General features: G+C 44.0%; 1 protein-coding gene across 5 annotated transcripts in view; it reads right to left on the reverse strand.

Annotated features, from left to right (window-relative positions):
• Positions 1–16,396, reverse strand: part of LOC138647878 (E-selectin-like) — a 472,485-nt gene that overhangs the window by 253,923 nt on the left and 202,166 nt on the right. For 3 of the 5 annotated variants that reach the window (XM_069737211.1, XM_069737209.1, XM_069737212.1), the window contains exon 3: positions 15,668–16,054. The exons of 1 other annotated variant lie outside the window; for it this stretch is intronic. In XM_069737211.1, coding sequence (XP_069593312.1) covers positions 15,668–16,054 — 387 coding nt within the window. The remainder of the gene's footprint in view (positions 1–15,667; positions 16,055–16,396) is intronic. One more of the 5 variants, XM_069737210.1, reaches the window with a different exon arrangement.

A 16,396-nucleotide genomic window follows, 5' to 3' on the forward strand; every position in this document is an offset into this window, starting at 1 on the left:
GGTGAGGACCCAGCGGTCATGGTGCACATTGGCACTAATGACAAAGTTAGAGGTAGGTGGAAGGTCCTTAAAGATGATTTCAGGGAATTAGGCTGCAAGCTGAAAGCAAGGACCTCCAATGTGGTATTTTCCGAAATACTGCCGGTACCACGTGCCACGCCAGAGAGGCAACGGGAGATTAGGGAGGTTAATAAGTGGCTCAAGAATTGGTGTAGGAAAGAGGGGTTTGGGTTCCTGCAGAACTGGGCCGACTTCTCAGTTGGCTACAGGCTCTACGCTAGGGACGGGCTGCACCTCAATGGGGAGGGTGCAGCTGTGCTGGGGGAGAGAATGACTAGAAGGTTGGAGGAGTGTTTAAACTAGGAATTGGGGGGGAGGGTATTCATTTTATAGGAGGGGAAGATAGTGCAGGCAGAGTCCTGGGCACAAATAAGGAAGTTGGGGGTGGCGGTGGCATGGGGGGTGGGGTCAGAACAGTTAATAATTTAAGAAATAGAAGTACAGAGAGGAACATAAAGTGCATGTATACTAATGCCAGAAGCCTCGCCAACAAAATGGACGAATTAGAACTAATGTTGTTGGAGCATAATTATGACATGGTGGGGATATCTGAAACGTGGCTGGATGAGAGCCATGACTGGGCTGTTAACTTGCAGGGCTATAGCCTGTTCAGAAATGACCGTACAGATAAGCGAGGGGGAGGGGTGTGTCTATATGTAAAATCATCCTTAAAACCCATCCTGTGCGATAATATAGGTGAATTTAATGAAAATGTAGAATCCCTGTGGGTGGAGATAAGGGGAGGGGGAAAAAATAATAAATTACTGATAGGGGTTTGTTATAAATCTCCAAAAATAATGGAAGCAATGGAGAATATCCTCGTAAAGCAAATAGATGAAGCTGCGACTCAAGGAGAAGTCATTATTATGGGGGACTTCAACTACCCTGAAATAGATTGGGGAACAGAAACCTGCAGTTCCAGCAAAGGTAATCGGTTTTTGACAATTATGAGAGACAATTACCTTTCACAACTGGTTCAGGACCCAACAAGAAGGGGGGCACTGCTAGACCTAATATTAACCAACAGGCCAGACCGCATATCAAATATAAGGGTTGGGGGTTACTTGGGAAATAGCGATCACAAAATAATAAGTTTTCATGTATCCTTTAAAAAGATGTGTAGTAGAGGGGTTACAAGGACACTAAACTTCAGGAGGGCAAATTTCCAACGGATGAGAGAGGATCTTGGTGCAATTAACTGGGACGATATCCTGAGACACAAAAATACACAGAGAAAATGGGAGACGTTTATTAGCATCCTGGATAGGACCTGTGCACAGTATATACCGTATGGGAATAAACATATTAGAAATAGGAGGAAACCAATATGGCTAAATAGAGCTGTAAGGGGCGCAATAAGGGACAAAAAGAAAGCATTTAGAGAATTAAAGGAAGTAGGTAGTGAGGAGGCATTAAATAAATACAGAAAATTAAATAAATTCTGTAAAAAGCAAATCAAGGCAGCAAAGATTGAGACAGAGAGACTCATTGCCAGAGAGAGTAAAAATAATCCTAAAATATTCTTTAACTACATAAATAGTAAGAAACTAAAAAATGATAGTGTTGGCCCCCTTAAAAATAGTCTGGGTGAGATGGTGGATGAGGATGAGGGAAAAGCCAATATGCTAAATGACTTTTTTTCATCAGTATTTACACAAGAAAATCCCATGGCAGACAAAATGTCTAGTGATAAAAATTCCCAATTAAATGTCACCTGCTTAACCCAGCAGGAAGTGCGGCGGCGTCTAAAAATCACTAAAATTGACAAATCTCCGGGCCCGGATGGGATACACCCTCGAGTACTGCAGGAATTAAGTACAGTCATTGATAGACCATTATTTTTAATCTTTAAAGACTCCATAATAACAGGGTCTGTGCCACAGGACTGGCGTATAGCAAATGTGGTGCCAATATTCAAAAAGGGAACAAAAACTGAACTCGGAAACTATAGGCCAGTAAGCTTAACCTCTACTGTGGGTAAAATCCTGGAGGGCATTCTAAGGGACGCTATACTGGAGTATCTGAAGAGGAATAACCTCATGACCCAGTATCAGCACGGGTTTACTAGGGACCGTTCATGTCAGACTAATTTGATCAGTTTCTATGAAGAGGTAAGTTCCGGATTGGACCAAGGGAACCCAGTGGATGTAGTGTATATGGACTTTTCAAAAGCTTTTGATACGGTGCCACACAAAAGGTTGATACATAAAATGAGAATAATGGGGATAGGGGAAAATATGTGCAAGTGGGTTGAGAGCTGGCTCAGGGATAGGAAACAAAGGGTGGTTATTAATGGAGCACACTCGGACTGGGTAGCGGTTAGCAGTGGGGTACCACAGGGGTCAGTATTGGGCCCTCTTCTTTTTAACATATTTATTAATGACCTTGTAGGGGGCATTCAGAGTAGAATTTCAATATTTGCAGATGACACCAAACTCTGCAGGGTAATCAATACAGAGGAGGACAATTTTATATTACAGGATGATTTATGTAAACTAGAAGCTTGGGCTGATAAATGGCAAATGAGCTTTAATGGGGATAAATGTAAGGTCATGCACTTGGGTAGAAGTAATAAGATGTATAATTATGTGCTTAATTCTAAAACTCTGGGCAAAACCGTCAATGAAAAAGACCTGAGTGTATGGGTGGATGACAAACTTAAATTCAGTGGCCAGTGTCAGGCAGCTGCTACAAAGGCAAATAAAATAATGGGATGCATTAAAAGAGGCATAGATGCTCATGAGGAGAATATAATTTTACCTCTATACAAGTCACTAGTTCGACCACACTTAGAATACTGTGCACAGTTCTGGTCTCCGGTGTATAAGAAAGACATAGCTGAACTGGAGCGGGTGCAGAGAAGAGCGACCAAGGTTATTAGAGGACTGGGGGTTCTGCAATACCAAGATAGGTTATTACACTTGGGGCTATTTAGTTTGGAAAAACGAAGACTAAGGGGTGATCTCATTTTAATGTATAAATATATGAGGGGACAGTACAAAGACCTTTCTGATGATCTTTTTAATCATAGACCTGAAACAGGGACAAGGGGGCATCCTCTGCGGTTGGAGGAAAAAAGGTTTAAGCATAATAACAGACACGGATTCTTTACTGTAAGAGCAGTGAGACTATGGAACTCTCTGCCGTGTGATGTTGTAATGAGTGATTCATTACTTAAATTTAAGAGGGGACTGGATACCTTTCTGGAAAAGTATAATGTTACAGGGTATATACACTAGATTCCTTGATAGGGCGTTGATCCAGGGAACTAGTCTGATTGCCGTATGTGGAGTCGGGAAGGAATTTTTTTCCCCAATGTGGAGCTTACTCTTTGCACATGGGGTTTTTTTGCCTTCCTCTGGATCAACATGTTAGGGCAACATGTTAGGGCATGTTAGGTAAGGCTATGGGTTGAACTAGATGGACATATAGTCTTCCTTCAACCTTAATAACTATGTAACTATGTAACTGCCCACAATAGAGTGTTCCCCCCAGCTCGAACAGTGCTCTACCACTTGCAATACTTACCTCTCCCTGCTCCACCACTGTGTAGTCTGTGCTGTTAAATCCTTCAATGGCACTGCCAATACAAATTTGTTGAAATGATAGATGATAGTTAAAATATACAGGGGCCCTGGTCTCCATTTTGAACAGTTAATACTTTGCGCCTACTACCACTGTCTGCTACTCAGCAGAGGAGCCCACCCCTGTACCTAGCTATGCCGTCTGTTTAGCTATGTTACCAATTTTGAACTGCTTTTAAACTAATTTTGTATTTGGGCCTACTAACCGTGTCTGCGCCACTCATTACAGTTGTCCTCCACTGAACAAAGCAATGCCGCCTGTTTAGTCCTGTTACCAATTTTGAACTTTTGGCCTACTTTTTTTTATTTTGGGCCTACTAACTGTGTCTGCGCCACTCATTACAGTTGTCCTCCACTGAACAAAGCTTGGCTGCCTGTTTAGTCCTGTTACCAGTTTTGAACTGCTTTTAGCCTACTTTTGTATTTGGGCCTACTTACTCTGTCTGCGCCACTCATTACAGTTGTCCTCCACTGAACAAAGCAATGACGCCTGTTTAGTCCTGTTACCAATTTTGAACTGCTTTTAGCCTACTTTTTTATTGTGGGCCTACAAACTGTGTCTGCGCCACTCATTACAGTTGTCCTCCACTGAACAAAGCTATGCCGCCTGTTTAGTCCTGTTACCAATTTTGAACTGCATTTAGCCTTCTTTTTTATTGTGGGCCTACTAACTGTGTCTGCGCCACTCATTACAGTTGTCCTCCACTGAACAAAGCTTGGCTGCCTGTTTAGTCCTGTTACCAGTTTTGAACTGCTTTTAGCCTACTTTTGTATTTGGGCCTACTTACTCTGTCTGCGCCACTCATTACAGTTGTCCTCCACTGAACAAAGCAATGCCGCCTGTTTAGTCCTGTTACCAATTTTGAACTTCTTTTAGCCTACTTTTTATTGTGGGCCTACAAACTGTGTCTGCGCCACTCATTACAGTTGTCCTCCACTGAACAAAGTTATGCTGCCTGTTTAGTCCTGTTACCAATTTTTAACTGCATTTAGCCTACTTTTTTATTGTGGGCCTACTAACTGTGTCTGCACCACTCCTTACAGTTGTCTTCCACTGAACAAAGCTGTGCCGCCTGTTTAGTCCTGTTACCAATTTTGAACTGCATTTAGCCTCCTTTATTATTTGGACCTATATCTGTGTTTCCTCCTCATCCTGCCCATTGCCCAGCCACTGCTAGATGAGTCTGCTGGTACATTGACCCAGACCACTACATTCCCCTTGCACTCTACACAGCCTGAATCTGACCCTGCTGAAAGTCAGGTTCCTCTTCCCACATACTATACCACCTTACACGGGGACAAAGAGGAAAATGCAGATGAAAGTGCAGGTTCCTTCATCAGGAGGGGGGGAATACTCGTTGGTGACGCCACTGGCACAGGGCCCCTCATATAGTACGCAAAAGTGTCTCTGGCAGTGGGAGGCGCCACCCGCCATCAAACACACCGCCGTACTATGAGGGGCCCTGTGCCAGTGCCAAGGGCCAACGAGTTGGCCCCCCCTGCTTCCTCAGGATCAGAGCACTTGCAAAGTTGAAATACTTACCTCTCCCTGCTCCACCGCCGTGACGTATTCCGCATTTCCTGGGCCCACGAAAATCTTGAGCCAGCCCTACCCCCCCCCACAACTTTAGCCAAATGACCCCCTGTTTTCAATGTCTAACTATTATTATAATGTAAATTAAGATTGACAAGCTTAAGAAATAAGAATTGATGTTTTTGGCATTAAAATGGGCACTGTTGGTGTTTTTCTGTCTGTCCTCCACTCACTGCCGACTTTGATTCCCCATTGACTTGCATTGGGTTTCGTGTTTCGGTCGGCCCCAGACTTTTCGCAATAATCGGCCGATTTCACCCTACCCGACTTTTGACAAAGTCGGGTTTCGCGAAACCCGACTCGATCCTAAAAAAGTAAGAGTCGCTCAACTCTACACCTAACCATGGACTCATGGACAAGTGCTTCTGGGCAGAGACGGTACATCTAACTGACGGCACACTGGGTTAACGTAGTGGAAGCTGGGACCCAGTCGGGCCTTGGGATGGAACACATCCTCCTGACGTGAGGATTGAGGCCCTAAGTCAATCAGGGTTGCTCTCACAGTCTACACCTCCTCCTCCTCTTCAGCCTCTATCTCTGCAATGAGCACATCAGTCAGAAGCTGGAAGCACTGCAGCACTGCCTCAGCCAAGCGGCAAAAGGCTGTGCTGAAGCTAAGTGCTTAAGTGACAAACCACAAAATGCTGAAGAGTTGTGGACAGCACTGAAAGAGCAGTCAGATTTTTGGATAACATTGCTGAATCTACAGCCAGGCATGGTCACGTGTTACAATGGCTGGGACCTGGTGGCGGCTCTGAGGCACACGTACCTTGCCTGGCCCATGTGCTTAACCTCATCGTTCAACATTTTCTCAAAAGCTACCAGGAGCTTCCAGATCTGCTAGTGAAAGTACGCCGCCTGTCTGCCCATTTTATAAAGTCAGCTACAGCTTCAGCCGCCCTTGCCATGCTTCACCAGCATTTGCATCTTCCGGCTCAGCAACTGGTGTTTGATGTCCCCATGTGTTGGAACTCTACACTGCATATGTTGGAAAGGATTTGTGAGCAGAAGAGGGCAGTTGTTGACTACCAGCATCAACAAGGCTGTCGATATTCAGTTCAGAATACACACATAAAACCTCAGGAGTGGACATGGATGTCAGACATACAGTGGGGCAAAAAAGTATTTAGTCAGTCAGCAATAGTGCAAGTTCCACCACTTAAAAAGATGAGAGGCGTCTGTAATTTACATCATAGGTAGACCTCAACTATGGGAGACAAACTGAGAAAAAAAATCCAGAAAATCACATTGTCTGTTTTTTTAACATTTTATTTGCATATTATGGTGGAAAATAAGTATTTGGTCAGAAACAAAATTTCATCTCAATACTTTGTAATATATCCTTTGTTGGCAATGACAGAGGTCAAACTTTTTCTGTAAGTCTTCACAAGGTTGCCACACACTGCTGTTGGTATGTTGGCCCATTCCTCCATGCAGATCTCCTCTAGAGCAGTGATGTTTTTGGCTTTTCGCTTGGCAACACGGACTTTCAACTCCCTCCAAAGGTTTTCTATAGGGCTGAGATCTGGAGACTGGCTAGGCCCCTCCAGGACCTTGAAATGCTTCTTACGAAGCCACTCCTTCGTTGCCCTGGCGGTGTGCTTTGGATCATTGTCATGTTGAAAGACCCAGCCACGTTTCATCTTCAATGCCCTTGCTGATGGAAGGAGGTTTGCACTCAAAATCTCACGATACATGGCCCCATTCATTCTTTCATGTACCCGGATCAGTCGTCCTGGCCCCTTTGCAGAGAAACAGCCCCAAAGCATGATGTTTCCACCACCATGCTTTACAGTAGGTATGGTGTTTGATGGATGCAACTCAGTATTCTTTTTCCTCCAAACACGACAAGTTGTGTTTCTACCAAACAGTTCCAGTTTGGTTTCATCAGACCATAGGACATTCTCCCAAAACTCCTCTGGATCATCCAAATGCTCTCAAGCAAACTTCAGACGGGCCCGGACATGTACTGGCTTAAGCAGTGGGACACGTCTGGCACTGCAGGATCTGAGTCCATGGTGGCGTAGTGTGTTACTTATGGTAGGCCTTGTTACATTGGTCCCAGCTCTCTGCAGTTCATTCACTAGGTCCCCCCGCGTGGTTCTGGGATTTTTGCTCACCGTTCTTGTGATCATTCTGACCCCACGGAGTGGGATTTTGCGTGGAGCCCCAGATCGAGGGAGATTATCAGTGGTCTTGTATGTCTTCCATTTTCTAATTATTGCTCCCACTGTTGATTTCCTCACTCCAAGCTGGTTGGCTATTGCAGATTCAGTCTTCCCAGCCTGGTGCAGGGCTACAATTTTGTTTCTGGTGTCCTTTGGCAGCTCTTTGGTCTTCACCATAGTGGAGTTTGGAGTCAGACTGTTTGAGGGTGTGCACAGGTGTCTTTTTATACTGATAACAAGTTTAAACAGGTGCCATTACTACAGGTAATGAGTGGAGGAAAGAGGAGACTCTTAAAGAAGAAGTTACAGGTCTGTGAGAGCCAGAAATCTTGATTGTTTGTTTCTGACCAAATACTTATTTTCCACCATAATATGCAAAAAAAATGATAAAAAAACAGACAATGTGATTTTCTGGATTTTTTTTTCTCAGTTTGTCTCCCATATTTGAGGTCTACCTATGATGTAAATTACAGACGCCTCTCATCTTTTTAAGTGGTGGAACTTGCACTATTGCTGACTAACTAAATACTTTTTTGCCCCACTGTATGTACCATCCTCAAAAACTTTGAGGACTGCACCAAAATGGTGAGCGGTGATGACACCATAATTGGCGTCACCATCCCGCTTCTCTGCATTCTGAAAACCTCTCCGCTCACAATTAAAGAGGATACATTGCAGGCAGAGCATGAGGACAGGGAGCAAGGAACCATACAGGATGATTACACGCAGCCCATCCTTATGTCATCCCAACGTGGATTGGTAGACAATGAGGAAGAGGAGGAGGAGGAAGAACAGGAGCTACTTTCATGCCTTATAGACGGTACTATAAGCACAGCTGTCATACTGTCTGTTCAGCGTGGATGGCCTGAGGACAGGGAGGAGGAGGAAGATGATGAGGAAGAAGAGGATGATGAGGAGGAGGACAGCATGGTCAGTCATCCTGTTGGTGAGGACACGGAAGTCTTGCCTGTTCGCAGTCTGGCATGCATGGCTCACTTTGTGTTGCACTGCATTTCCCATTACCATTGCATTATTAAAATTTCTGGTGACAATCATTACTGGTTGGTGACACTTCTAGACCCACACTACAAGGAGAAATTTCAATCTCTTCTTCCAGAGGCAGACAGGTGTACTAAAATGTTGCAGTACCAGAGGGCCCTTGTAGCGGAGTTAATAAAAAAATTCCCATCTGAGAACACTGGCAGCAGGAGTTTGCTGTACAACCAAGGAGTCCAAGCGAGAGAGAAGTACAATCCAGCTCAGGCAGGGGAACAATGGCAAAGTTCTGCGACAGTTTTATCAGACCCTCCCATCGAGACAGCACATAGGCAAGGGGTGCTGTCACAAGAAGTTCAATGTTTGGGAAGATGCTGAGGGAGTACCTTGCTGATCATACGAACATTGTTGTGAATTCCGTTCTTGGGCTCCCTCCGGTGGTTTTAAATGGCACTTTTGTGAATTCTGCCCTTGGGCTCCCTCTGGTGGTTTTGAGTGGAACTGCCCCTCCTTGGGTTTAGCTTTAGCAGCTGCTTTCACTAATCGTCACTCTTGGCTCTGCTATTTAACCTGGCTCTAGTCTTCAGCCTATGCCACTTGTCAATGTTCTCTGGCTGGATTCACATCTCTGCTTGGATTCTCCTGGTTTCCTGACCAGTTCTGCAAAGATAAGTTCTGGCTTTGCTCATTTCAGTCCACATGTTGTGGACTTATTGTTCTGTGCATTCTATTTTTGTCCAGCTTGTCATTATGGATTTTTTCTGTTAGCTGGAAGCTCTGGGAAGCAGATTTACCCTCCACACCTTTAGTCAGGTGTGGAGATTTTGTAAACTCTGCGTGGATTGTTTTGTAGTTTTTATACTGACCGCACAGTATCCTTTCCTGTCCTATCTATCAAGCTAGACTGGCCTCCTATGCTAAAATCTGATTTCATCTCTGCGTATGTTATTTTCCCCTCCTCTCACCGTCAATATTTGTGGGGGGCTATCTTTCCTTTGGGGATTTTCTCTGAGGCAAGATAGGTTTCCTGTTTCCATCTTTAGGGGAAGTTAGATCTTAGGCTGTGCCGAGGGGTCTAGGGAGCGTCAGGTACCCCCCACGGCTATTTCTAGTTGCCCTGCTAGGTTCAGGGTCTGCGGTCAATACAGATACCACCTCCTTCAGAGCTTGTCTCATGTTGTTCCTAAACCACCAGATCATAACAGAACATCCTCCGGGATTCCTCTGTGCCTTTTAATTATTGGATAGCCAAGCTGGACACGTGACATGAACTGGCTCTCTATGCCTTGGAGGTCCTGGCCTGCCCTGCTGCTAGCATATCAGAGAGGGGGTTTTTAGTGCCACTGGTGAAATTATAACAGATAAGTGCATCCGCCTGTCATCTGAAAATGCTGACGGGAATGAACAAGGGCTGGATTGGGCAAGACTTCTTTACATCATCGAATGAAAACAGCAAAACATAACCACCAATACATTGTCTTTTTTGTGGAGGTGTATTCTCATGCACCTCTTCACAACCACACATGGGCATTAGTGTTGAGCATTCCGATACCGCAAGTATCGGGTATCGGCCGATACTTGCGGTATCGGAATTCCGATACGGAGATCCGATATTTTTGTGGTATCGGGTATCGGTATCGGAGGTGTAAAATAAAGAATTAAAATAAAAAATATTGTTATATTCACCTCTCCGGCGGCCCCTGGAACATCACCGCGAGTCACCGGCGTCCGGCAGGCTTCTTTGTTCAAAATGAGCGCCTTTAGGACCTGTGGAATGACGTCGCGGCTTCTGATTGGTCGCGTGGCGGTCACATGGGCGGCACGCGACCAATCAGAAGCCGCGACGTCATTCCGCAGGTCCTAAAGGCGCTCATTTTGAACAAAGAAGCCTGCCGGACGCCGGTTCCTCGCGGTGATGTTCCAGGGGCCGCCGGAGAGGTGAATATAACAATATTTTTTATTTTAATTCTTTATTTTACACCTCACTATGGATCCCAGGGCCTGAACGAGAGTTTCCTCTCCTTCAGACCCTGGGATCCATCAGGATACCTTCCGATACTTGGTGTCCCATTGACGTGTATTGGTATCGGATATCGGTATCGGCGATATCCGATACTTTTAGGGTATCGGCCGATACTATCCGATACTGATACTTTCAAGTATCGGACGGTATCGCTCAACACTAATGGGCATACGTTTCATCATTTGGTCTGTTTAGTGTTATGCTTCTCCTTATCCTAATCCTCATCATCCACAACCACTAGAATACCAGGGTGAACATATTCTGTGATGCAAAAGTCAGTAAATTTTTGTGCAAAGGTGTTTTTATGATGCCAATTAATAATTTGAAACTAAAAAAATTATACTCCCCAGGGGGAAATGCTTGTCAGCCCATCCACTTAGTGTATGCATTACGAGTCTAGGAGACCCGCTCCTTTACGTTGGGCCTAATTTTTAATGAGGCCTTCATCAAAGACTCATCATTCTCCACCACTAAATCACCAGGGTTAATGTGTTCCTTTCTTCTACAGCCAGTAAACTTTTGGGCAAGGGTGTCTATGATGCCCATAAAATTTTTTTTTTTAAAATGTAACCCCCATCGGGAAATGTTTGTCAGCCCATGCACTTAGTGTATGGGCAATACAAGTCTAGGAGACCCGCTCCTTTGCAATGGGACAGTTTTTTTTAAGAGGCCCTCCTCCATGCTTCTTCCAAGGAGGGATTATGTTGCAAATTTGGATCAAGGCGGCCCTTGCTTTCAATGCATAAGGAAACAGTATGGCAGGACCAACTGAAGAATGTGAAGTGGGTTTTCCTGTTGCCATCCAGTACTTAAGTTCAAAGGCTTATTGGGATGCATATGACTTGGTAGCAGGGCAGGCCTTGCAGTTAATACATAACAAAACAGTATGGGATTACAAAATGAACAATGTGAAGTGTATTTTCCTGTGGCCGTCCAGTAACTGGGTTCAAAGGCTTAATGGGGTGCAGAGCAGACCTTGTTGTTAATACATAAGAAAACAGTATGGCAGGACCAAGTGAATAATGTGAAGTGGGTTTTCCTGTGGCCATCCATTACCTGGGTTCAAAAGCTTATTAAGGGGCATATGACTTGGTAGCAGGGCAGGCCTTGCTGTTAATACATAAGAAAACAGTTAGGCAGGACTAACTGAATAATATGAAGTGGGTTTTCCTGTGGCCATCCACTACCTGGGTTCAAAGGATTCTTTGGGTGCATATGACTTGATAGCAGGGCAGGCCTTGCATTCAATGCAACATTTCTTCAGGAAGCCCTTCTGTACCTCTCATGAAGGGGTATTGGGGTGCATTGTAATTCTTGGCAGCCCAGCCACTCACTGCATAGGCAATAACAGCATAGGAGACCCACTGTTTAATAATGGACCTTTAAGAATATTAATGCCGCCTGATGCCCTTCTACAAATAGGCTTTGTGACTTTAAGAGTCCCTCCTTCATAAATTAAACAAGATGTGTCTCCTTATGTGTCACACAACAAATGGCCAGCTAGGGTTGTTAAATGTTACAATGGCATTTCCCAGTGAATGCATTTGTACTGGTTGAAAGCAACTTTAACCCCTTCATGACCTTGGGATTTTACGTTTTTCGGTGTTCGTTTTTCACTCCCCTCCTTCCCAGAGCCATAACTTTTATATTTTTCCATCAAAATTGTCATGTGAGGGCTTATTTTTGTAGGACGAGTTGTACTTTTGAACGACATCATTGGTTTTACCATGTCCTATACTAGAAAATGGGAAAAAATATTCCAAGTGCAGTGAAATTGCTAAAAAAAGTGCAATCCCATGCGGGTTTATTGCTTAGCTTTTTTGCTAGGTTCGCTAAATGCTAAAACTGACCTGTCATTATGATTCTCCAAGTCAGTGCGAGTTCATAGACACCCAACATGTCTAGGTTATTTTTTATCTAAGTGGTGAAAAAAAATTCCAAACTTTGCTAAAAAAAAAAAAAGCTCTATTTTCCGATACCGGTAGCGTCTCCATTTTTCGTGATCTTGGGTCGGGTGAGGGCTTATTTTTTGCGTGCCGAGCTGACGTTTTTAGTGATACCATTTTGGTGCAGATACATTCTTCTGATTGCCAGTTATCACATTTTAATGGAATGTCGCAGCAACCAAAAAAAAAATAATTTTGGAGTGGCTAAAAACCAGCATTCTGTAATGCTGTAGATAAGCCCCCGATGTATCTTGCAAGACAAGAAAAACAGGTTATATTATATACTATTATATTATTATACTCACCTAGGGGTGGGTCACGCTGCACTCCGATCCTATAGGTGTCGCGGTCTGGTTCCGGCACCTCCCATCTTCATACGATGATGTCCTCTTCTTTGCTTCCTCCCACGGATCCTGCGCAGGTGTCCTTTAACTGCCTTGTTAAGGGCAGAGCAAAGCACTGCAGTGCGCAGGCTCCGGGCCTCTCTGACCTTTCCCGGCACCTGCGCACTGCAGTACTTTGCTCTGCCCTCAACAGGGCAGACAAAGTATGCCTGCGCAAGAGCCGCGGCAGGAAGAAAAGAAGAGGATGTCATCGTATGAAGATGGGAGGCGCTGGACCCAGACAGCGACGCCCATCGGACACGATCGCACTGGGACCACCCCTGTGGAGTATAATATAACCTGTTTTTCTTGTCTTGCAGGTTACATGGGGGCTTATCTACAGCATTACAGAATGCTGTAGATAAGCCCCTGATGCCGGTGGCCTTAGCTTATATGCGAATTTTGGGGTGACAGATTCCCATTAAAAGGACCCCCTGGGGAATTGCGGTAAAAATACTTGGGTTTCCCATAGACTTACATTGGGCTTGTTGCTCAGGTCCAGTACCTGAGTATTCCAACTTGCTCGACCCCAGCAACGAGAACCCGAGCATTTTAGTGCTCGCCCATCACTACTCGGCATGCTTAGCATGTCAATCTCTGCAAGGAGAAACAATACTTCTTGGATGTCGGTCAGACACCTCTCACTCAGCCAAACCAAATCTCCACTTTGCACTGATGAGGGGCAGTACCCCGAAACACTGTCTGCAAATTGAGCTTGAGTCATGTGACAAGGTTTGTTAAAGAGTCAACATCAACTTTTAGGATTGCTACTTCCAATAGCTGGCACTAGAGTTCTAGTCCTCTTCCTCTCTGAAGGGACAATTTGCATATTTGAGTAATATGCGTAAACACTGGCGCTCTGAGTGCGAGTGAAGCTCGAGGGTTAGGTCTATATAGAGAGCTGCTGGTGGTTAAAACAGGTTCTGTGTGTACCTGCTGAAAAACCAAAAACTAGTAGAAATCAAGAATTAATCACCACGCTACTCTATATACGTAGAGTAACACTAGTAGTAGGGGGAGTAATTGCGAGGATATGAGATATATGAATGAGGAAAACTTACTATGATTGCGCCAAAAATCCGCATTTGGTGAAAGGTACTTGGTTCAAAGATGTGGTAATCCAAGAATTTGATGGGATGGGGTATGTTCTCCTCTACAGAGAAAAGGAGTTTTTACCAACAAGACTTTTGTGATGACATTAATTCAGAGCAATAAGATATAATAGTGTGTCTACAATTGTACGTACTGGGGTAACACAAGGTAGTGCAACCAATTGGAGATCAGTATTGGTGGTATAATCTGTGGGTGCTGCGTAAATAGGCGGCCCTTTGGAAGCAGATATGGTTTCCTACTAGATTGCCCCAGATTGAGCACGGTAGATGTTCGTTATAAATTGTCTGATTAGAATGGGGTGAACTGAGTGATCAGTAATTCTGGCAGTGAGTGGATAAACCATGCTTACTAGCAGTAAACATATGGACTAGATTAGGATTTTAGTGGTACTCACTGTTTTGATCATTGATGTAAAGGGTTGAATGATGTGTTCATATCCTCACAATTACTCCCCTACTACTATTGTCACTCTACGTACATAGAGTAGCACGGTGATTAATTCTTGATTTGTACAATTTGCATATTTCACTGAGGAGCATTGCAGCTTTAAGTCTTCTCGTCTCGGCATGCTTAGCAACGATACTTCTTGGATATCCTTCTTCGTGTTGTAATTTAAATCTTGAGGAGTGTATGTAGTGAGTTTTTGCTCTTTCATTTGTGTATATCATATTGTCTTTTTTGCAAAAATGCTCACCTCAACAGAAAAGTGGAAATGTGGTAAAATAAATAATTTAATGCACTAATGTATCATGATATTTTAGGTGGAAATCATTTCTAATGAAATGAAGATGTGAAATGTACAAGTCATGGATTTCCATCGCAATGTCAGATTTTAGTATTGAGTAGCATAGGATTTATTTCTTATGCTATTTTTAATTATTGGAAACTTTCTGCCTAGTTTTATATTAAAACGTTTCTGAAAACTATGGACCTCATGTCTGTCATGTATAACATCAGGAATTTCCCATAACACAGCAAGATTTGTTACTTAAGGTACCTTCACACTAAACGACGCTGCAGCGATCCAGACAACGATCCGGATCGCTGCAGCGTCGCTGTTTGGTCGCTGGAGAGCTGTCACACAGACAGCTCTCCAGCGACCAACGATGCCGGTAACCAGGGTAAACATCGGGTTACTAAGCGCAGGGCCGCGCTTAGTAACCCGATGTTTACCCTGGATACCATCCTAAAAGTAAAAAAACAAACGCTTCATACTTACCTTCGGCTGTCTGTCCCCGGCGCTGTGCTTCTCTGTACTGGCTGTGAGCACAGCGGCCGGAAAGCAGAGCGGTGACTTCACCGCTCTGCTTTCCGGCCGCTGTGCTCACAGTGAGTGCAGGAAAGCAGAGCGCCGGAGGACAGACAGCGGAAGGTAAGTATGAAGCGTTTGTTTTTTTTACTTTTAGGATGGTATCCAGGGTAAACATCGGGTTACTAAGCGCGGCCCTGCGCTTAGTAACCCGATGTTTACCCTGGTTACCAGCGAAGACATCGCTGAATCGGTGTCACACACGCCGATTCAGCGATGTCAGCGGGAGAGCCAGCGACCAAATAAAGTGCTGGCCCTCTAGCCCCGACCAACGATATCACAGCAGGATTCTGATCGCTGCTGCGTGTCACACTGAACGATATCGCTAGCCAGGACGCTGCAACATCATGGATCGCTAGCGATATCGTTTAGTGTGAAGGTACCTTTACAGTAGAGATGGTGTTAGTAATTATTTGTATCAGTTCCCCAGGAAAGGATTATTTTTTTCAGGGATTCCTCCATGCTAAAAGGATACATGCATTGACAACTACCTAGATAACATAGCGCCCTTTTCTTTCTATCACATCGTTCATCGTTCCATTTACCACTTTCTTTTAATCTTCGTATGTAAATCTCCACACAGTCTTGGTTATTCCTTTTGTTGTTTGGTTCTCCTTGTGCCCAATTTTCTTCATTTTTTGTAAGTGTTTTATTGGTTCCAATCCAAACCCAAATGTTGTTTTTTTTCCGTAATCCTATCCAATAGTGCATGCTGTCATTAGGCAGATAGTGAGTTAAAAAAGAGATTTCTTCTTTGTTTTGAATTGCAACCATGTCAGTGAAATTTGTTTTACACCAATTATGGGATTCATTCCATGTTTGCACTGTGGTGCTATAATGATATGTCCATCCAGATACTTCTACAACTCTCAAAAATCCTAGAAAACAAAATCATATATTGGATGTTGTACATATAAAATTCACACAATGTATTGGTTAATGCTTAGACTAGTATTATATTCAAATATTGTATTCTTTAATGTGGTAACCCTTATCAATTCTAAGCACATCTATAAACTTGGGCCCCGATTTATCAACACTGGGAATGTTTACGCCAGTTTTGAAGAGGGGGCGTGGTAAAGTCAAAGGCGCCTGATTCATTAAAAAATGTTGTTCCTTTAATGAATAAGAAGTGTCTTAATCCCTGCTCCCCAAAACCTGTATTCACCTTCCACACTGGGCCAACTTTTCCATTTGAGACTTTATGAGGTAATAACTCT

Source organism: Ranitomeya imitator, chromosome 8 (assembly GCF_032444005.1).
Source record: "Ranitomeya imitator isolate aRanImi1 chromosome 8, aRanImi1.pri, whole genome shotgun sequence".
NCBI lineage: Eukaryota > Metazoa > Chordata > Amphibia > Anura > Dendrobatidae > Ranitomeya > Ranitomeya imitator.